General features: G+C 45.8%; 1 protein-coding gene and 1 long non-coding RNA gene across 5 annotated transcripts; both read right to left on the reverse strand.

Annotated features, from left to right (window-relative positions):
* Positions 1-1,046: 1,046 nt before the first annotated feature.
* SCN3B (sodium voltage-gated channel beta subunit 3) lies at positions 1,047-15,175 on the reverse strand. Of its 4 annotated transcripts, none has more exons than XM_040534046.1 (6): positions 14,801-15,175; positions 7,467-7,630; positions 5,641-5,866; positions 4,455-4,593; positions 3,746-3,842; positions 1,047-3,257 (listed from the first exon to the last, which is right to left on the reverse strand). In XM_040534046.1, the coding sequence occupies exons 2-5, from the start codon at positions 7,563-7,565 to the stop codon at positions 3,779-3,781; spliced, it is 528 nt and encodes a 175-aa protein (XP_040389980.1). In that variant the 5' UTR covers positions 7,566-7,630; positions 14,801-15,175; the 3' UTR covers positions 1,047-3,257; positions 3,746-3,778. The 4 variants fall into 4 exon arrangements, with proteins under 4 accessions (XP_040389980.1, XP_040389981.1, XP_040389978.1 ...); XM_040534047.1 differs by lacking the exon at positions 14,801-15,175 and adding an exon at positions 12,973-13,047; XM_040534044.1 differs by lacking the exon at positions 14,801-15,175 and adding an exon at positions 9,212-9,611.
* Positions 15,176-15,883: 708 nt separating this feature from the next.
* LOC121058469 lies at positions 15,884-22,622 on the reverse strand. The gene is made up of 4 exons (XR_005814206.1): positions 21,805-22,622; positions 20,687-20,856; positions 17,527-17,687; positions 15,884-16,918 (listed from the first exon to the last, which is right to left on the reverse strand). It is a non-coding gene; the product is annotated as an uncharacterized LOC121058469 (long non-coding RNA).
* Positions 22,623-22,655: the final 33 nt, after the last annotated feature.

Here is a 22,655-nt window from a genome sequence, read left to right on the forward strand (position 1 = left end):
TTGCTAACGTTAAATGGCCACTTTCCCCAACCGAAACTCCAAGAATAGTTAGGGAATAAAACAAATGTGCAGCTCAGGTTCTACAGCCACTTGGTCGTGTCACAGTCTCAGCTCAAACTGCCCCAGCAGCACTAGGATTTGTGAGAGCAGCTGTTATGAAACAGCAACTTCATCCAGCAAAGAGGTGGAGCCTGTGCCACACGGGTGTAGTTCCAATCTCCGCAAGCCCACCTCCCTTGTAATAGCACTTAGCAGAGCAGATACGGAAGCACTAACCTGGCTCTTGGCCTGCTGAGGTCAGAGTGGAGGGAGGAGCAGCAGAACCGTTGCAGCGTACATCCTTAACCACCCTGGACTGGCATCGTGTGGCTGCGGACCCTCTGGGACGTTATCATTCCCACGGCAGTTCATCTCTCATCACATGCTCCAGGGCTGGGTAAAGCTGCTAAAGACCCTGGAGCGTGTTCTCCTCATCTGAGGTCCCGGATCCTGCAACCCCAGATGCTGTCGTAATCGCAAATTAACGAGGATGGCCTCATGTCGGCAAGGAAAGGGAACGGGTCATACAGTCACCCGCAGGTGCGTGCTTCCCTTTGGGATTTCACCACCGGAGCCCGGGAAGCAGAGGGCTGTTGGCCAAGGCTGGTGCAGCCTGTAGCGCCACCGTGAACTTCAGGGTGGGGTGGGGGACGAACCGTGATTTTGTTTTAGGAGTTGTATAACTGTCAAACTTTGCGCTGTGCGCAAAATGCGATAAAACGATAATGAAACTTACCTGCTAGAACCTAGGAACTGTAAAGGCTATGCAGCCGAAACTTAATGTAAGTAGCTAGTACAATGAAAGTATAAATTAAAAAAAAATCTATCAGACAAACAGCATGACTCATGAGTGCTTTGTTATTTTTATTGTCCTGCCTATTCTAAAATCTCTTCTGTCATTGCCAAATACACAGAGAGGGTCTTTTCAGATACCAACCAGGACCATCTCGCCCAGGACACAGCCTGCCTTTAACACCGCCCTTGAAAAAAACTTTTTTTTTTTTTCCCCACTATGGGACTCTTGAGCAGAATTTAGACACCATTTTCCCCTACCTAGAACAACACAGGGCAATAGTCATATCTGTATGCAGGAGCTGGAAAAGTGAAAGATTTGTCCAAAAGGCATCTTAAGAAGATGCATGTAAGATACCTGAAGGTGCAGGACTAAAGGACGGCCCTTCTTTACCACCTGAGGTAGCTCTCAAGAAGTTTTCAATTTACTCCTTTTTTGACTTCACATTATAACATCAGAAGGTTATCATTACTTCACAAGGACTGGGAGGAACAGAGCTGAAGTGAGAGAGAGATTTATGTAACCTTACCTAAAAATCACTCTGAGCATTATTGCCATGGTCAGCAATGGAAACTCTGTAGTTATTGTATAGTCACTCCTCTGTTGCTGTGGATCTAGAGTTAGGATTATGCACAAAAGTGCCTTAAGGTCAGGCAAGTTGGCCTAGGGAAAACAAAGATATCCATCAAAAGTGGAAGAGGAGCTATTTTTGGACATTATGTTTTAAGGAACCAGTGCCCAGACTACAAGCGTGCTTCATCTGGAAAATGTGCTCACGTTGCCAGACTCAGCTCTGGACTTGAGAAAGATCCTACAGTGAAGACTGGATCCTAGTAGTTTACTGAAGTTGACGCTGCTCTAAAAAAGGCATTTTTGAATAACTGCCAGTTAGAAATCTGGCTTGGGCTTGACTGACAAATGGAACAATTTCTGTGATTTTTAGCAACACATAAACTGCAGCAGAACATAAGCAGGGGAAATTCCATATGTAGGAAGCATGCTTTTGATTCACAAGCACTTTGTAATATTTAAAAGCGGTCAGTGTAGCAAAATTTGTCAGCTCTTGCAAGCAGTACAGGCTCCATTGCAGCAGGGGTGTAACACCATCTACTATATGAAAAGAAAACCTTCTCCCACTTTAAGTACAATTCTACCCCGGCCAATGTTTCTACCATTTGTTTCCTCATAGTCCTGGTTATTGAGCTCAAATATCTATGTTTGAGGCCAGAAAACTGATTTTATTCTGTTTAAACCACTAAAATTTAAAAGGTCAGTTTGCATACACTGAATTTACAGTGTAATTCCTGTGCAGTAGTGGGTCATTTACAATGAATATCGAGACTAATCATCACGTAATACATAATTACTACAAAACTAGGAAAAAGTAACCACTTTCCATATTCCTCTAGGTGGTGCTGCACGATAGCATGAGAAGACCATCACGGTTACAAGTACTATCATTTTACAAAGCTGTCGGTCCTTTTACTGTGAGGACTACGCAGCCTATTTACTTGGCATGCTTGTTTGCTGCCAGCTGTCATCCTTTCAGGGTTTTCCCCAGAAACAGGTTAAAGGCATACCTTGTCTGACTGGCTTGCCTGTTGTTGCTGAACACGGCTCCACAGGTTATTCCTACCATTGTGTCTCTGCATGCTTGAGGAGTAAACCTGCTACACAAGGGAAATGGAAGGAACTAAGAATTTTGACACGTGCTAAGTGGAAGGGAGGGTACAGGGGATTTTTGTATCATACAGCCTCCCAAATTAGGAGTACTTCAGGATTTATGTTCTCAGCTCCCTCCTTCAGAAGCAAGTGTGAACATGGCACAGGGACTCATCCTTCCTACTACACATTTTTCATCAATTCCAATGCGTTTATAGTCTTCATACCTCATACTCTACATCTGCACTGGTAGCCCAAAGTCCAGAGCAACTTACTGAGCAATAACTCAAATAATTGAACTCCTTCTGTTTATCACCTACAATAAATGCTGGGGCTGTAACAAATGGTGGAACATCACCCTAAATGACCTCGTTCCCAGTCCTGCAGGTCAGAACAACACGATACATACAACCTTTACCTCTGCAATGGAGAACTAGCATATTTTGCAAATAAAAGTGGTGGTGACAGCAGCTAAGGAATGACACTAACATTTACAAAGCCATTAACGTGATGAGGGGACTGAAACTTGGGAAGGAGCCGAGCTGCCCACACCCCTGTGCCCTTTGCTCAGCATGCTTCAAAAGGAGAGTCCATTAACAAATGGGCTGGCAGCTCAGAATGGAGTCATGAGGCCAAAGTCAAGGCTGTACAGAGTCCAAGGCAAATGGAAGAGAATTTACACTTCCCCGTATTTCCTCCCGACGGCGTAGAGCTCCCCCTCAAACCTGGCTGGCATGACATGGTCCTTCTGTCTTCAGAGCCCCTGCAAGTGAGAGAATTCCCTTGGAGTGCAAGTCATTTGAAGGTACTGAAGTGAGGATCGTGATACATTTAGCGTGATACCTGACAGGACATGAACAAGTCTTTAGAAGATCTAGATGACAGACTTGCACACAGAGTCCTTCCTAGGAGACGTATCCTTTGGAGACGGTGCCATTTATTCCTCCTGTTCCCCATCTGCAGGGGACAGTGACTGTCTCCAACTCCACAGGAACGCACAAAGGAGGAGTAATGAAATCATGGCCTAAATATGTGCCTTGGTTTGGGGTTTAAAATAATTAGTATACCCACCATCCAAAGACACCTGAATTGCTTTTAAGGTCACTGGAGAAGCTCCAGAGAAGGGGCAAAGCCAGACTCCAGGAATCTCCCCTCTGCCATTTCTCCAGTCCCACACACACCTAACCCGCTGTAGTAAGGGTGAGGGGTTGACAGGCACAAGCAGCAATTCACTGCTCCCTCATCACCTACCCTGGTGCCGTTTGTTCCACTGGATCCTCTCTGCTATTCCTCCACAGGCACGGCACAGTTTTCCTTGTTTTCTGATGGAATTGCAAGGTAGTCTGTTCTGTAGTTGGAAGGAAAGAGGAAAGCTTAACTTCAAGTGCACATTTCAGGCCCATTCACCCTTTCAGAGATACTGAACGACTGTAAGTATCCCTAAGGTAACAAATTCCACCTGTAGAAGATGCTCACAGTAGGATATTCTCCTTGGCATAGTCAGGAGCAGACAGTGAGCCTTCCCAACTGTTAAATCCTATACATACAGCTTTCCTAGAGATGGGAATGGGCCAGCGTAAAAATTGGAACATCTCTGGTGTGTCAGCTGCCAGAATTGCCCTTCTCTTCCTCTGCTTTTTCAAAGTAGCACAGGCTGCAGACTTGTGAGTCAGATCTCTTGAGGGCAGGCCTTCCAGGAGAGCATCTCCGCACAGTTCATGCTGGGCTACTTTGGAATACTGCCCACCTTGGCCACCCTCCCTTCCCCGTACAACATCCCTCACCTTGCTACTACACTGTCTCTTTTGGTACTCCAGAACACCGCAATTATTCCAGACATAGCAAGCATCAGCTAGAAACGTGCAAGACCAAGGTTTGGTCTTCTTGCAGCTTGACCTGGACTGAGACATCTGAAGGACCCTTGCAGAACCACTCACATCTGGAGGGATGTCACACTTACGCATTTTCCTGGGCAGCCTCCTCTGCCTTAGAGACTTTTCTGTAGCAATAGACCATTTCTATCAGTAGCCACAAGGTGAGGAAGACCAGCAGAATATACATCATAATTTCAGAGATGACTGAGGTGAAGTCTTCTCCAGCTGTTGAGAAAATGAAATCATCTCTGATCATTTACATGCAGCTGTCAGAGCACAGCAGCTCCATTCAAACTTTCCACCCTCCTGTCATCCTTCCTAACCCACCGTGCCACAGACCCAAGTGCCACTACACTGTCATGGGTCAAAAGACAGGGAGCAGGCAAGGCTGCCAGCAGAATATGTATGCCAGCAGTGATTCCACTGTGTGTTTCCACAGGCATCAAGTATGCACAGGCTTGCACGTGTCTTGCATTCTCTGCAACCTACACATTCCTACAGATTGCTCACCGTGTGCCTGTCTCATCTTCACATTCTGCTTCCTTTGTACGTCTTACTCGCTGCTGTTACTTGACTGTGCTGTGCCGGCAGTGATTTGAGAGAGATCAAAACATGGATGCTTGTGGGGAAGAAGGAAAGGGTAGACACAACAGGAAAAGATGAGGGCTAAAAACTCTTGTCCCTCTCTGTAGAGGACAGCAGGATTCCTAATGGTTTCTAACAAGCCAGGATCTCAGCACAGACGTGAGCAAAACCAAAAGGAGTGGTAAGACAGGAGCAGTGCAAAGGGAAGGAGGGGCTGGGAGAGGGAAGAAGCAACAGACTGCTATCAAAATGGAGATTGAGTTGTTCAAAGAGGGAGGGGGCGGAAGTGAGGAAGGAGAAGCTGTGGGTATCCTGGCAAAGGCCGTGCTGTAGCATCCCAGAGCCACCAGGGGAGAAGCGAGGGTTCTCTGAGCAGAGGAACTGGAAACCTCTGCTTGCACTATGTGCCTGCCCAGCTGTTCCCAGACATTGCCTCAGCCTTCCATGCTTATACCTTCCCACACTCACACAAGCAGTCTGTGCCCAAGGCAAGGCTGCAGTCAGGAAACAAAATAAAGCTGGGCTTTCCTCTTGAACCCTGTACAGTACTTGCTGTTGGCAAAGAAAGACACAGCTACCTGGGAGCTCAGTCACCCCTCTCCTGCCATGCAATACAAAATTATGTCCCTGTTAGACAATGCCCATGGCACGTTAGGACACAACGCACTGTCTGCCAGTCCTCCGTACCCTCCTCCACCACGGTGAGGTGGATCTGTCTGGAGCTTGTGAAGAGAGGCCGGTGAATCTCAAACTCAAACTCCCGGGTGATATTACAGGTGTAGATACCCGAATCGTTCAAGGTCACGTTTAACACAGTGATGGACACATCCTGCATGTCTTTACTCCCATTCCACTGTAACCGACCACTGAAGCGGCTTGGAAATTCTTGATTTGTATTCCTGTACTTGTAGATCTGTGAGGAAACATGAAGGGATACTCAGATTAATCACTGACTCATATCTTGGACAACACCACAGAATATGCAAGAAATGGTTGAAACTCTGTTCTTCCCTAGGTACACCTGTGTATGGTCTGGGATATGACTTCCTTGGGAACAACATGTATTCAGATTCTATCATCCTTTACCTCAAAATCTTAAACTACTTTGCAAAAGAGAGAAAACTGAATTATCCCCATTGTGGAAGTAGAAAAACTGAGGCACAGAACAGCAGAGAGACACAGGGACAATGACACAAAAGATCAGCAATGGAACTAAAATTAGGATCCCGTAGTCTTAATGACCAGCCTGTCAGTCACTGGATCATCTTCAGAAGGTACCACAGAAAATAAATACTGCAAAGACAAACGGTCATCTTCAGTAAGCCCTGGGATACTCAGCTGAAATCGAAGTGTTGCAGAAGAAATAGAGCAGTGTGAAAATAATATGTCAGAAGAACAGATCTTAGGTGGCTTTCACAGGCCTAATCTTTGGTAAGTTTCTGGCTGACCACAGTTCACAACATTACACTGCCTGCCCCAGCTCACCGTCATTACCTTTCTTTGGGTTGCCACCAGCACATACATCGCCTGGGTCACTAAAAGTGAATGCCTGCCTCACTCCCTAGTGTGGCTCCTTTTGTTCTCAGACAGTTAGAGACTATTTGCTGTCTTGTCTGTCTCTGATTAATCACAATAAAATGCAGGTACTTACGTAATTATTCACACTTACATAAAATAGCTAGAAAGAAATGCGTGCACTCAAACCTTGTTCTCAGATTTACCATTCTTTCTTGATTTCCAGTTGCCTCTTGTGTAAGATTCTCATTTTAATTCACCGTGAAAACTTAATTCTACCCTTTCCTGACAGGGATCCAAAACAACAGAGATCATGCCACAGTCAGCACACTACTGCTTTCTCTGTAGCAAAAAAAAAGAATTAAATTATGTTCTACAGATTTAGCAGAGCCTGATTTAACCTCCAAAGAACAGTTTCAGGGTTAAGAAGTTGCCCAGGAAATAAGACTTGGCCAAGGCAGCCAGGACTCACTCCATACTTTTATTTCCCTTCTCAATTCCCTCATATATTGGACAATACATATTAAAGGAAAAGAACTAGAAATTCTCATTCATGTACATTCATGTACAGCCCCAAATGTTTGGGCTCACCAACAGATTCCAGCTTTTCCTGACACAGGTACCTGCTATGTGCAAGTGTGGATAACAGCTAAACATGGAAAAGACACTTTAGATACTGACCAAAAGCAGTGCTGTGGAACCTCTGGGTGAAAATGCTATACAAACGGTGCAGACCTGCAGTTTGGAGCTGAATTTAGCTCCAAGCTTGTCTCTCCTCCATGTCATTAAAGCAGCCTGCTAGACATTTCTACAGACTTTGAATGAAAACGAGGCATAAACCTTTTGTTTGTATTTAGGTCTCTCTTCTTCATCAAGGACCCTGTGGCAAGACAAACTCACTCTCCTAGCACCTTTTGGCTTCTCCTACATGCCTTCACTGGCCCATGTTACACAAGATGACCTAGGAAAGCAAGGGCTCAGCTACCAAACATACATACGGGTTCATCTTTTCCACCCTCCGGCCTGTAGAACCATTCCACCATCGTGCTGGCTGTGACCTCTTCCCTTTTCATGCAGGAGATGCAGAGAAGCTTCATGTGTGTTCCTTGGACAGCCTCTGTCTCTGATGGAACTTCAACACATACTGCATAACAAAAACCAGCTAGGAGGAGAAGCGAGAAGAAATGTTAAGAAAGAAAAAGAGACATATCAGTTATCCACATCTCAGCACTTATGACCCCATCATCCCCCAATGAAAAACCTTTTGATTCATTACTAGCACCCTCTGACAACAAATAAGTCTCAAATGTCAAATTTTACCAAGCTTCCCTCTCAGAGGCATAAATAATTCATAATAATTAACAGAGGGTGATCACTTCATGCAGATTCACCTCTTCAGCATCTGCCTCGCCACAACTTTAATTTTCCCTCTAGTAATTAATGCTGCTTTAGAGGCACCGTTCATTCTCTCTCGCACATGCTGAGCATGCTCCTGTTTCAGCAGCAATTACAGTGTCTGGTATGAGAGAAAGCCCAGAATTCAAGCATGGAGGAACAGCTCGCTCTTCTTTGTGCTAATTTAAAAGGTCTGGATGTTTTAATCTGGCAATGTGTTCAGAACAAAGGGGTAGGATTCCTGTTTCGCTTCCTGTTTCTAGGTTTCATAAGCAGTCCAAGGAACCAAGGGGCTTGGACTCGAGTACATTTGGCAGCTGGGGGAGTTATTGATTTTATATGCATTCCTGTTCAAAATGTTTCCAATCAGATTTGTGCTAACACTGGCAACTATAAAATACTGCTCTCCCAACCAAGACAAAAATCACAATCTGTGAAGTCGAATACTTGATGTGAAAACGAATGCTTCAAAACAGCATCTCAGACTAAATCCCTGCTGACATTCGTCCTCTGGGCTAAACAATGCTGGGTTACGTCTGTCCAAACCTGTCTCCAAAGCCTAGAGTGTAGCTGACTGAAGATGCTGATTTTGCTAGCTGCTCCCTTCCTCCCCAGACTCTGAGATCCCATTAACCCCCACATCTTGAGCACTGAATTATCCTGGGACCTATCCTGGGGAACAGCCGGATTCCAGTTCTCCCATACTACCAGCTCCGTGGGTAGCAACAGCTTTCTGGGAGAAAGGAAGAAAAAAATACTGGATCATGTTTTATTCCAGTTCAATTAAATATGTACACCCACATTCACGTACACACACACGTACACAGAGCTGTAGGTATACGTGCATATTACATTTAGCTGTATTTGCAAAACTAGCAAACCTTTGCTGGATTTCAGAGGAAAAACTGAAACTGCAATAAAAGCTACACATTTCCTCTAGTTTACACACACTGCATGGACAACTAGCACTGAACACGCACTGCATATTGGTTTGCACAACCTCTCTAAGGAAACTACACGTTAAATTACATTGCAAATTTGAGAACAACAGCAAAAAGGAAACAGTAAAGAACTTGCATGCATATAAAAGCACACGTTTTCTGTGGTAAATCCACTTAGCAAGAATACATTTTCTTTGTTCACATTAACTCCGTTACATTCATAGTAACTCTCTAAACGTTATTTCCTTCTCTTGTAAACAAAACTAAAATCCACTCTGAAGGCTGGGCTCCACGGCAGCCTTCAAGAAACCCTGCTAGGAAAAGCGGCACTTGAAAGAAGCATCCTCCGGGAAGGAAGCAGAGGATTTGGAGGAGAACCTGAAGATGACGAGGAACGGAGCACCTACCCCAGACCACCAGCACGGCCGAGGACACCCACACCAGCCGTGGCAGCGCAGCCATTGTTGGGAGCGAGGAGCAGATCCCAGCCTGGGCAGCGGCTCTGGCGGAAAACGCTCCGGCTCCTCTCGCCGCCTCGTCCCCGGTGCAACAGGATGCCTCTGGCGTGCCTGGAGGAGAGAGCCGAGGGTGGGTGGATGCTGCTGAGCGCTCCCGGATCTTCGGGTGCCGCTTTCCCCGCGGGGCGGGATCCACGGCCCGGCGGCAGCACCACGGACAGGGCCGGGGCAGCAGCCAGCAGCAGGTGGCCGCGGGATGGGGCTGGCGGCGCTTCGCCCTCCGGCCTCCCCGGCAGCCTCCCCTCGCTCGGCAAAGGCTGCGCCGAGCCCTGCCTAGCCCGGGCGGGGGGCCCGGCTCCCGGCAAGCATGCGCGGGCCCTCCCCTCCCTTCCTCCCGGCCCCGGCCCCAACGCGGGGAGCAGCCGGGCTCCTCCCGGCACCGGGGAAGGAGCTCGGGGGGCTCGGCTGCGCCCCCCCTGCGGCGCCTTGTGGAGTCAGGGGAGCGGGCGGCGCTCCGGCATCCTCCTGCCCCGGCTGCGCGGACGTGGGGCTTGGTTGGAGCCGGAGGGAGGATGTTAGCGATGCTAGCATCACTTATCTGGCCTCCGAAATAAATCCGGATTGAGGGAGGGGGAGAGTTATCCGTGCGAGGTCACACAAAGGCCTCCGCCTCTAATGAGGTTAATATTAACATTCGTATAGCTCTGAAGGTCGCAGTTGGAAATACTGGGAAATCCTCTCTCCTCATGTTCCAGTCTGATTCCCAGGGGGTCGATGCCAGCAGCAGGCTGGGCTTTCTCTTCTTGGACTGGAGCCACCACGCCCAGAAGGGCTTCTCCAACTTTGAAGGTCACAGTGGACTGAGAGGGAAAAATGAAGTGCTTGTTAAATGTGCTCCCTCTTTTTAAGGCGTCTGCTCTGATGGCAGCTCAATAAACAGCACAGTCTATTGAATTAAACCTAACCCATCCCATCAGACGACATGTGAGCAACTTCAGTGCCAAAACCCAGAAGCAAGTGTTGGACACAGGCAGCGTGCAGACGGTCAGACTCACCCGAACAGAAAAAACTGCAGGCAGCAGAGAGCATCAGCTCCGAGCCCGTCAGCTGGACGTTTACTCTCAGTAGGGCACAACATTGCTGAGGTCCAGACCTGCCTGGTGCTGGGGGCTTGGTGCTAAGGGCACATGCGTACAATCTGGTCCCTGTGCTGCGTAAGCGAAGCAGGCACAGAACAAAGACAGCAAATGCTTTTCCTAGACATCATCATGAGATGATGATGATGCTCATGTCAGTACACTCCATTACTATCTGCCAATAACCATGTGCTGAGCAACTGCCTCCTCAGCACCCGCTACCCCCTCCTGCGGTTCCCTTGCATGCTGCATTTCTGCGATGGCAGAATTACATGAGGCATGCCAGGGTCCAAGCAGCACCCACATCTCCCAGGCAGCATCAGGCACCGAACCACAAATGCTCAGGAAGAGAACATCAGGTGTAGGTGCACGAGGAGCCATGCAACAAGTCCAGGTAATTCCTACCTAAGGACATCTTTTCAGCTCCTTGCTCTGCTCCATTATTACCCCCTGGACACGTTGTACTCTGCCTGGTTTCAACCCTCGGCTGGTTGGGAGCTGAAACCTTTGCAGCCCTGAAGTATTACAGCAGCAACTGACCAAAGCCATGATGGTTCCTGTATGCTGGTGGTCAAGTTTCACTCGCTGCTCCCTCTGCTCCTAGGCTGCTTGGGTTTCTGTGCACTCCCAAACTCATCACAGCTAAGACCCATTCACTATATCTCCAGGAGCCAGGTGTGACTGGGGAGACCGACAAGTCACTGCCCTGCAGATGCCAGCAACGCATCTGCAGATGCCAGCAACACACTTCCAATTTCCCCCTTAAAAGCCAGCCCTGATGAATATCCAAACCCTAACATTTCACTTTTCTCTACAGAAAGACAAAATAGCAACTGTGATACCCAGAGCTGACGGAAGGACACAGCCTACTACAGTCAGTCAGTTGTTTTCTCCCATCGCCCCGTGCTTCACAGCTCAACAAAAGGAAGGGCAGACAAAGCCATGGGATTTGCTCCTAACTTTTCTGGAACAATCCAGCCTGTGTGTGGTGGATGAGTGCCGATGGAGGGTTTTTTTATAGACCCAGGAACTACTGAACAATGTCCACGGCCATCTCATTTGACAACCACCTGTTTCATGAAGTGGGGTGGAAATCACATCTGTTCTCAGGAAGCCAGGTGCACTGCCAGGAAGCACAGGACATGGATCAGCAGAGTTGTACTGCGTGTGCTGCGGCTGCTCTAATTACATCTATCATGGAGAATCCTGCCAGGGACAATAGGGGCTGGAACTATAGGCTTACGAGGAAGCAGCAGCTCTGTCATTTGGTCAGCAGCCACTAATTGACCCTTCATCATTTCTTCTCCTTTCTTAGCACAACCCTGCTCTCAGGTGCCTCAGTGCTCCTCCAGCAAGAAACAGAAGCCTTTCCTCCTCTAACCCCAGGCACTCCAGAACTCATCTGTCAACCAATTTAAATTACAGTAACAAACAAATATCCTTAATGAGTTTGTCCCTCAGAATCACTCATGTACAGACCTCAAGCGCTGCGCACTACCCATCCTGGTGAGACTGGAGCTCTAATTACTATTTAAGGAGACAAACTGTACCCAGAGATGAAAATTGGTGAAACTGGGCTTGGATTTGGGTGGATTGTAACACAAAAAGTCATAGGCTAGAGAAGTACATGGAGATCACACCCTCTCTCACCTGGCTCTGAACTTTATTCCTTCACCTAGAGTATGCTTCATGTACTACAGACAAAACCAAAGGTGATTTAAAACAAATACCTGTAGTCAGTCCAGTTTATTGAACTGCTAGAACGTGTTCCCTGGACTTTTTTTTCAGCTATACTGCATGTTTTGAGAATGAAAGGATAAGATACTTTCACTCTTACTGCAATCTGGGCTTAGCTGGGAACCGCTCCAACATCTCCATGTGCCTGTCTTGAGCAGAAAAGAAACACTGCCCAGACCTCGTCAGAAAAACCTGCAAATACATGGGATGTTGTACTGGAAGCCTCTTTGAATTTTCTGTGCTGTGAAAGGGGTGGAGAGCACGTATCCTCCACAACCCACCCAAGCCAAGGATGCACAGCCGCTCCTTCCTGCCCTGACACTTCCAGAGGGCAGGCTGAGGACAGGTGTGACCCACAGGGTGCAGGGTCCTCGGCACCACAAAGCCCTCAGCCATTTTGCTGCTGCAGGGGAAATGCTGAAGGGTACTGAATGGTGAGGGAGAAATCTCTCTGCAAGAAGCAGCCCAACTTACCGTGAAGGAGTTGCTATGGCAACCCACCCAGTTAATGCTTCACAGGCAAAAAAAAAAAAAAGGGAAAAAAAAAGGCTGGCACTTTTGCACAGGCACAACAAGACAAGGAGATAAAAATAAATTCAGCACCCCTGCCCCCACTAATCCCTCACTCTTATGGTCTCCGAGCCAGGCTACAGGAGTGGGAACACAAAACCTGTATCTCTGGTCTCCATGTGACAGCCATCGCGGCAGCTTCCTCTGCCATCGCAGTCACATCAGCTCCCTTCAGTGCAAATCTCCTCTTCGCTGTGCAGCTACACATCAGCAAAGCTTGTTCCCTGCACAGCCTCTCCTGTCTGGCAGGAGCCAACACAGACCCACCCCGGCATCACTTGCTCCTAGTCAGTCATCCCAGTCTCCGTGCAGTAAGCCAACAGCAGCAGTGCAAGCTCCCGATGCACAACAAGTGCTGGAGGAAGGAGCACAAAAAGCAAGGGATCACCCTTCACGCTTGCTCACTGCTGCTCCTTGAGAGCAGCCTCGAGCTGGTACCAAACTAGAAATGGTTTGCAGCAAAGTCACACAGGATAATGCTGATAAGACTCATTTAAAAATGCTGAATTAGATGAAGGCATCCTTCCCAAGCACTTAAAAAAACACTCTACAGAAATCCACTGTAAGGGCAGACTTCTCTAGTTGCCTTTACAGGACAATTTCAATTCTCTCTTTATCCCATGCAAGATTTTAAATGTATTCGCCATGTACATACTGACATCTGGCCCCAGTTACTGTAAGCAGCAGACAGCGATACTCCTCATACACCTTTCCATCTGCAGACCTACATTTCCAGGCGATGCAGAGCTCCCAGTGCAGTTTCAGGTGCGCCCAGCCCCAGCTGTGTGCTCCTCCCAGACACCCACCCCATACACAAGGGAGGTCCCTGTCGGTGCTCTCACAACGCAGGTACCCAGAGTAACTGTGCAGCCTGACCTGCTCTCTGATATAAACACCTGCCTGAATTTGCTTTCCAGCCTTTTTTTCTATTTCCCCACGAATGTAGCAGATTCGGGTTCCCAACACACATACCCCTACGATTCCTGACAGCTATGCTCCATACTGAACAACCACTCCATTTTCTGTCCCATACACGCTGCAAAACATCTTTCCAATGTATAGGATTGTGCATGTTCTTGATTTACTACTACTCGCAGAGCTTTATGTAGGTCTGTTCGTGCCTGCAGGAGAGACCAGCTGATTTCCAAGGCCTCTGGATGGGCAATACTCTGGCCCTTTAACACCAGCTGCTCTCCCTTCTCTTTTCAGTTAAGACACACAAGACCTGATCCCTTTGCCATCCTTACCTCCCAGAGAAAACACAGGCTGTTCAACACACCTCTATTTATTGTTGGCTCTGAGAATTATTTTCCTTTCAGGACAAAGAATGAGGAGGACAGGATACAGAGATCCCTTCTCTCTGTGAACAAGAACCAACTGCTCTGGCAAGCCGGCTGCCTGAGCTGTTTGTGAGCCCGTAATGCTTCCAGAGTGGTGCTCCCTGTCAGAGAAATGCTTTCTCAAACATACAACAGCATTGCATAAGCCAAAGCCTGCGCATGCACAGAGGGCTGGCAGGGTCTGGGGACTTGGATCCCTTTAAGCAGCAGGTGCACTCTGAAGGCTGGGCTGAAAATTGTCCTCTCTGTCTGAGAAATTGGCACTGAGAGACATTCCTGCACATTGCTAACTCTGTGGTCAGCAACTAAATAAACATTTTTTCAGACCTTTAGTGCAAGCCATATTTGGAGGTGTGTTATGGTATACATCCTGGAAATTCTAAGCCCTGGTGTTGCTCCAGGTACTTTTGAGATATTGTTTTCTGAGACTCAATGCCAATAAAATCAAGTAGTGCATATGCACATAAGCAAGCCTTTGTGTGCTGTAACTGAACTGCTGTTTTACCAACCTGGAATCTAATGAGGTGGCACTTTCACAAATACGCTTTTAGGCCTCTCCTCAGCCCATTCACTTCAGCAGCAGCTGAAAATCCATTAGCGTTAGATTGCCACACACATTCATTCACATTTGCTCATTTAATTTCTAAACTTTTACTGCTAGTAAAATACACCAAAGCATCAATTATTGTAGCACCATGCAATGACTGTATTTCTGGAAAAAAAAAAATCTTGTTCAGCAAGTGTTAGCACCTTACCTTTGCTGAATTGAAGAGCTGGCTGTTGCGGTTTTCCTTAAATGGTGAGCAAGGCTGAAGCTCGTCACAGCCGTTAATAAACGAGGGGCATGCAGCTTTAAGTTCATTTTCAAGCCTCCTAAAAGACACCTCTGGGCTACCTCTCAAATGTGCTTTGTTTACACAGAAGTCCAGGGAATACAAAGGATTCCAAGAGACTTTTTTTTTTTTTTTTTTTTTTTTTTGTACAGGAGATGTTTGGTTGGATATACTTACTATCTTGCAGTCACATCTCCATTGTGAAAGAAACTTTATTGGTTTTTGGTCATGTTGTGTATATATACCTTCTATCTGTAGGTTTCCAACTTCCCGTTCCTATTAACACAACTGTCATCTAAAAGAACAAGTACACATAATACATTAGACATCACACACAAAAAAAGGAGAAACAGTTTTTCCAGCTTCAGTACGACAAATCTGAAAGGTCTTTTGACAAATTTGAAAGATGTTTTGTCTTCAGACAGTAAGAAACATCTTCCAGGTCAAATTCATAGGGGCTGGGTAAAATAATGCAAGTTATACAGAGCTTTTAATCTGTAAAAAAAAAATCACTTTTGTTGTCAAAACCACTGTTTTTCAAAGGGAACTCATTGCTCGTACTTCAGCATCCAAGTAAGCACCTTCTCCTGGCTAGATATTGTGCTACAGCTTGCTGAACTTCAGTAGTTGTTTTATTAACTTAAAAAATAAATAAAAATAAAAAAAGCAAAACCAACCAAACAAGAACAACAAAAAACAGATTTAGAATAATCATAGGTTTTCATCCAAAGGCCAAATTCTGTACAGGAAAGCAGAGGCTACATGGAGAAATACCAAGGAAAATGTGTGTGAGTAGATGTGTGCTGTGGGCAGGAGATAAAATATCCCTAGTGCTCTGCTTTGAAGACCTGGAAAACACCAGCAGTGCTCTGCAGGGCCGGCAGATAGCGCTGTCCTCTCTGTATTCCCGCAGAGAGCTGGGAGGGGAGAGGCGCTTCACGCTGTTGCAGGAGGCAAGAGCAGGCGCCTCTGTTCAGAGAGGTTTTTCAGGCAATACAGATCTGAAGAGTTAGAGATACCGTGTCGCTGTTTCTGTGTTCTCCCATCATTCTGGCTGCATGCACTTGTTGTCATCTGATGGTATTACTGTTCATTATTCACCTTGGAAAGTCCCCGTCACAGACGAGGCGTTCTGTCCTGAGATTTCATGACAGGGAGTTCTTCAGGGTCCCAGTTGGGGACTGATGAAAAGTCAATGGAGAACAAAACTTTCATCAGAAAAGCCATGAGTTGTATGAAAAAAGGAATCCCATAACCCTGTGATATTCCATTTCTGGCATGGATTCTTCTTAATATTCTACCAACAAACTGATCCGTCCTAAACTACTTCATTGCTCTGAAAATTCCCTTTCATTTATCTACAAATAGTGTATGTGTGTCTATCACTTATCCCTTTTCCCTGGTTACTGTGAGACTCTTCAGACATACATCAATTCTCTTAGGAAAACAAACAAACAAACAAACAAAACCAGCAGCACAAAGCTATGTTAAAGTTGCACAGTAACTGCCAGGTAGAACGCAATACCTAATATCTCACGTGCAGGGGCAAATATTGCACTTTCACCCCAAGGATCTGAAGTTCTTGATTTAGCAGAAACATAAAATCCCTGCAGCAGAACAGCTCTCTGTTTGGTGTCTGGTGCCTGTCGAGCTCTAGAAGCATTTGGCCATAGAAGACGTACGTGATGCTTAATAAGGACTTCAGAATTAGATTTCTGTGACACGATAAAAGCAAGAGAGATACAGAAAGCTCTCTGCAGACTAAACCTAGGGATATGGTACCAATTCTGACCCGCTCCACAAGCTTGCCTTGCTTTCCCCCTCTCCCTCACTCCTCCCATTTCACCTCTGTCTTCTTTGCCCTGCTCAACCCCTGTCCCCCCAACAGGTACCCTTATTTCTGTCATCCTGATCTGTCTGTACCCTGCTGCCTCGTATACCATACCGGCAAGCCTCATCGGCCCTTGTCCCCTCTCACTGCTTGTTTGATGGACACTTACTCTTTCCTCCATGGTGTCTCTGAAGAGCACGTGGATTACACTGAACAGAGAGGATGCTACACATAAATAGACTGTATTGCATGCAGTAACCAACTACAGTGAGTCACTACTTTTAACTAGAAGCTACAGACTATATAAAAACACTGGCTTTGGCTCTAATTAAAACATCCGATGCTCTGAGGAGAATGAATCGGTAGCTGCTGATATCACATACAGATATCCATGTGCTCCTGCCACACATCAGCCACTTCTTTAAAATAAAATAATAATAATAATAATAAAAAAAAACAAACAACTGTGAAATCAGACAGGGTGGAAGGCAGAGCGAATAATGCAATTCCAACAGCAGCCCTTGTACAGAACATAACAAAAGCATCCCTAGTTCTACATCCCGTGGACAGGAGAGCCAGCAACCTGAGTCATGTAATTGCCCGAAGGTCACAGAGGTTGCTTACTTCAAGGTAAGCTGAAACCAGGTCATCAGCTCAAGTCTGTGCTTTGGCAAGGACTGAAAATCAGTGCCAACTGCCAGTGCCACATGGAGGATGAAAGAAGTTCAAGAGTGCTCTTGGTCCTAAAGATACCATAATTACCTGCCCACCCTCAATACTAAATGAAACCAAACCCAACTCTTTGGATGGTACTTACTTTGGAAACAGAAACGGCTTCCTTCCATCACTAGAGATGGGGATCTCACCTCCAGAACAAGGGACACTGCTGATGGGCTCTCCCTAACCACACTCAGAAATACAGAAATACAGAATTTCAGCGTGGTGCTTCCAGAAGGCCATTATTATCAGAAACACTTCCTATTAAAAGAAAAAAAAAAAAAAAAAAGAAGATATTTGCTATTACTCGTAATTAAGAGAGAAGCTTTCTGGTCTGATGAGAATTAAATTTTGTCTGCAACTTCCATAACATTTTCCTTGTTATTATATACAGTTGAATGATCAAAACAGGAAATTACTTGTACAGTAATGTCCTTTGTCTTTTTCTTTCATGCTTGTATAGATTCAGCTTCAGAGCATTCTTGTCTAGATACAATCATCCGATGATAACAGCAGATTGTGGATAAGGAGCCATGCTGATTGCATCAGAGAGTGAACACTACACATATATTTCATTTAAAGAGACAAATATATCCCTCTACATAAAAGTGGTGATGTCAGAAGCTATCAATATAGTCATAAAATCCCAGTAAGAATGAGGTGAAAGGCTACATATGTGACCCAGTAAGGAGTGGTGTGATCATTTCCATTCCAATGGCACGACACATGGCCTTCAGCCCCTAACAGTACACCAGCTACTAAATTCTGATCATTCATGTACCCAGGATGCTCACAGTACCTCTACAGCAGCTAGTTATTGCTTCCAGGGTAAACAGTCCTTGATTAAAAGCAGTTTGGGAAGTACAGTTTTCATTCTAAAACCAAGACATTTTATATTCTCAAGCCTTTCTAGAGGCTTTTCTGTATAGGATCAGCAGAACAATAGCTGGGAGGCTGAGGGAAGCAGAGCTCTCTCTCAACCCTCATGCGTGGCAAGCAAAGGAAGATGATGGGATGTCCACTTTTTGTCAGAAGACTTCAAACAAAGCCATCTCAAGAGGGAGTTTTTGTTGCTGTTGTTATTTTTTTTTTGTTTTCAATAAAACAAGTTTTATGCCAGAAATTTCATTACATTAAAAACCAAGCCGTGCACTAAGCAGCACAACCCCGACAGATGTTCGCAGTTGGCTGCACGTAACCGTACTCCATTTGCCTGGATTATGTTCTCAGCTCCTGCGTGTAACTGTTCTCCCCACCCGGGGAGCCGGAGAGAAAGGTGCTTGGTGGGGCTTGGGCTGCTTGCTGCAGAGCAACTCCCAACGCTTTGACATCGCTCCTTCCTCCTCCTACACGCATCCTGATGTACGCCACACGAGGAATGACATCTCCTAACACAGGAGCTGTTTGTTCTATAAATAGTCTTTTTCTCACCAACCACAGACGTTGCCACCCTTTCCCAGCATCTTGGAGCAACAGCACACAACTAGTATCAGACTAGTTGTTTCTCTAAGAAATGACACCCATCAGCACAACATACAGAAGGCACAAGCATAAAGCTGTTTCTGAAGCAGAAATAAGAATTTCACACAACCTCAGAAAAGCAGAAAGCTTATTTCAATTTATAAAGAAATGTGCTTTTTCCTATATGTCAGAGTAGCCTCTCTCATTCTCTGAAAGCAAGAAATAAAGCTGCATTTTTAGAGGAACCAAAACCTAAAATAATTATAAAAAAACATCACAGCAAAGTATTAACAAGTATCTTAAACACAGCAGCATATTTGAGTTGATTCAAAATACCACGATTGCTCCTAATCTGTAGCAGAATATTAAGCATGGTATTTTTCCTCTCAATTACTGTGGGGGCCATAAAAGCAGAATTTTAAAGACCAGACAAGACACGTAGGGTCAGTTCTGCACACAAGCATATGCAAAATGCATTCAGGTTTTGAATACTCCTCCGGTGTCACCTCCTTCTGCTTTCAGTAGGTACTGGGTACGTATCCATCCATAAACTGATGCAGCCCTTTAACACCTGAGCCCACGCAGTACCAGGTCCTCCCACCCAAGAGGCAGAGTGGAGGCACAGGTAGACCGAGGTGAAGGGATTTGCTCAAGGCCACAGATTAAATCTGGCCTTGAGGTGAGGGCCTTTAGCTTCCTGTTTCCTGCTTTAATGACCAGGTTACGCAGCCTCACCCCACCACTGACCCCCATACCTTCATGGCTGGCCCATGATCACACATGGGCTCGTTTGGCAATATCAGTTTTTCTCCTGCCTTTATGCAGCTTGCTCAGCAAAACCTCCTCACCTGATTTCCCTTTCTAGGCAGAGCTTTGCAGTCCCTTCTTTTCCCCACATTGTGTTATGCTGTTGGAACATATGGGTGCCAACGTGCAAGCAGGAAGCACTTCAGTACTTCAAAGTATCAAAAGCCTTTGCCTGCTGATGATAGCAGCATCCTCTTACCCTAAATAATTTCACAAGCTGCTGCAGCAGCGCAGCACAAGGTCCTCTTCCCGCACAATTCTGTGGAATGGGAAGAAATGAAATGCCACACAAGGCAGGCATACAGTAGGACAGTGGACAAAAATCTTCTCTTTTGACAGAAAAGGTCAGCAACATCAGCATACTCCATTACCTGTGTCCAGCTGTGCATGTGAAGTATGGTAAGGAGAATGGTAACCTCACAGGACCTTGTTCTAACCCTTTAGGAAGTACCATTCCAACTACAACCCTTTCAGTTACTTTAAGATATTGACACCTTCTTAATCCTGCACAAACCAGAAAAGTTTCTTTATTCTTCGCTGGGGAAAGAGGGCTCCATTGTTGTAGCTGTTGTACAAACAACAGATGCAAAGTCAGGTGCTATAGCTCCAGTAGAAGGCAAGAGAAAAATGCAGAATGGGGGAGCAAAAGGAACAGTCAGGCCAATAAATCTGGACTAAACCAAATCTTAGCATTTAAACTTCAGGGTCCTTGACTGACTGCAATAATACAATAACAAAACCAACCTTCCTCTTGGTGCTATCTCAGAATGAAATGTTTCATTTTTTTCTCCTGTTCTCATACTTTTTTTTTCCTTGGGGTATTAAGGCATTTGCATTAATGATTTGCATATCATTACATTTGCAAATAGCTACAGTCCTCTATAAACGGATTCTGTGTTCTACTAATTTGCTGTTTTCCGGTGAAAACACTCATCAGCCAGCTTGATAGACACACCATGCATCACACAAAACAAGCATGAAACTGAGCAAACCTGAACACAAGCCTGAGAATCCATGGCACAATTCCAAAGGCAGGCTTAGATTGATAAGGAAGATCTAATGCAGTTAGGAATGCTTCTAGCAGTGCATAGATTTTCCTGTGTGTTATTTTAGCCTCAAAGCCAAAATGCTGGCTTGGAAGGTTGGTGTCTTCTGGCTACACCTGGAAAATACAACACAAATACCCTGCTGTGAGAAGGAGCTATCTCCAAGACTTGTTCTAGTTTTGATAATGACATTGTCACCCAAAGGAATGCAATCACACTAACAGCAGCACCATTTCCTATTCACGTGGAAGCACTATCACAGAAAAGACAAAAGCCCACGGTGTATTTCACAGAACCCACACAAATAGCTCCCAGACAGCAACCCTCTCTGGCCCAGTCTACTGGAGCAGAACTCAGGCTTACCAATGGGAAGTTCCACCTGCCCTTTACTGGAGCAGCCAGAAAAGCTGATCAGCAAGAGTGTGTCAGTTACTTGTTAATTTCAGCTGTTTTGAAAAAAAAAAATTTAAAGTTTGTAAAATAAATTAAAAACATATGATTCTTATACATACCCCAAAAATAAAAAATTCACAATTTGAACAACATCAGTCAGTTCCATCAATTACTATTTAATGGGGTGTCTCTACATTCCTGAGCACCAAACTGCAAATTCCTTTCAGCTCAAAATGTAATAAAATAGTACCCTCATCAGTACTGAAGTGCTGAGCAGCAGCAGAGTGAGGATGTCAGAGAGAAAAACAAGACGAGAGAACAGGGCATCACTAAAGCAGGTTGTTGGAGAAGACAGCACAATTATTGGATCATGAAAACTGGCTGGATGCATTAAATAGCAGACCCCAATACTCACTCAAGGAATCTCAGGAAAGGAGATGTTTTGCCACCTGTGTCCTGCTCTAATGAGGCCAACCCAGTCTTGGTTTCGACTGGAATTTCCTTCTGCAACCAGAACAAAAACTTCCCAGCCCTTGCCTGAAGCAGTCTAGAGCACAGTTCACGTGATACAGGTTCTTTTTTTTTTTTTTTTTTTTGGTGCAGTTCTCGGAAGCAGAAAGGAAGCAGCAGGCCCACAATCCTTACTCCCATTACCAGCCTGCTGCACCCACCTCTCTCACGTGGCTTTTAACACTTTCCATAAGGAGGCTGGCAGGCTGCAAAAAGGTCTCACAGTCCTGATAAGCATGAAGATAAAGACAGCAGAAAACCATCAGTTAGGACTTCAAGTATATAACCTACATGTGCTCTGGTTCACTGTACATGTTTAGCTCTTTATATGCCCTCAATTCTGTAAGGTACTAATTTCCTTTTCTTCCAGCAAATTCTCAGTGGCACCCTGATCTACCCTGACCCCATCATTTAATTCTCTTTGCCTCCAAAGTTCTCCCAAGCCACTCTTACGATCCCTGCTTTGCTACTAGGTTTTCCCCTTTCTCAAAGCAGTGCTCCCTCCCACTACTTGCAGGCAGGTTTTTTCCATGCCCTAAGCTTTCCACATCCTGAGCCTTCGGGGCCCAACAACCTGCTTAAGCTACCATTTTGGGCAGATAGAGGCACGTTCTTTACGAGCGGCAGGAGACAAATTCAGTCTATGGGAACTAAATATGTAGACACCACAAAATTTCTGGCACTCTGACAGTGACCAGACTATGCAGCACATATCCACAGGTTCACAGGAGATTTCTGTATGGTGGCAGAGTATATGTAGGGTAATAAATGCCTCAGAACTGGGCTGGGCTTCTGGGAGCGAGGGAGGCAAACCACTGAGTGGCACAGGTCAAAGAAGCAGGCAAGGAGCTGGAAAATTGCGAGGCAGCGTGAAGGTTTGGGACATGCTCCAAGGCAGCGTCCTGACGTGCCCCATGTTACAGAAATCCCTCCTGGAATCAATGCCCAAATCTCCTAACCTCGCACTCCGCAGGACATAGTCTCAGAAAAAATAGGGCATGCAGTTTAAGAG

Source organism: Cygnus olor, chromosome 22 (assembly GCF_009769625.2).
Source record: "Cygnus olor isolate bCygOlo1 chromosome 22, bCygOlo1.pri.v2, whole genome shotgun sequence".
NCBI lineage: Eukaryota > Metazoa > Chordata > Aves > Anseriformes > Anatidae > Cygnus > Cygnus olor.

Excerpts from the sequence above, each read along its gene's own strand:
- SCN3B (XM_040534044.1), bottom strand. The coding sequence starts at position 9,266 with ATGGCTGCGCTGCCACGGCTGGTGTGGGTGTCCTCGGCCGTGCTGGTG. Across the intron at positions 4,594-5,640 it reads CCTCACCGTGGTGGAGGAGG|CTGGAGAAGACTTCACCTCA; the intron begins GTACGGAGGACT and ends TTTTCTCAACAG. Across the intron at positions 3,843-4,454 it reads GAGGCTGCCCAGGAAAATGC|AACAGACTACCTTGCAATTC; the intron begins GTAAGTGTGACA and ends TTCCAACTACAG.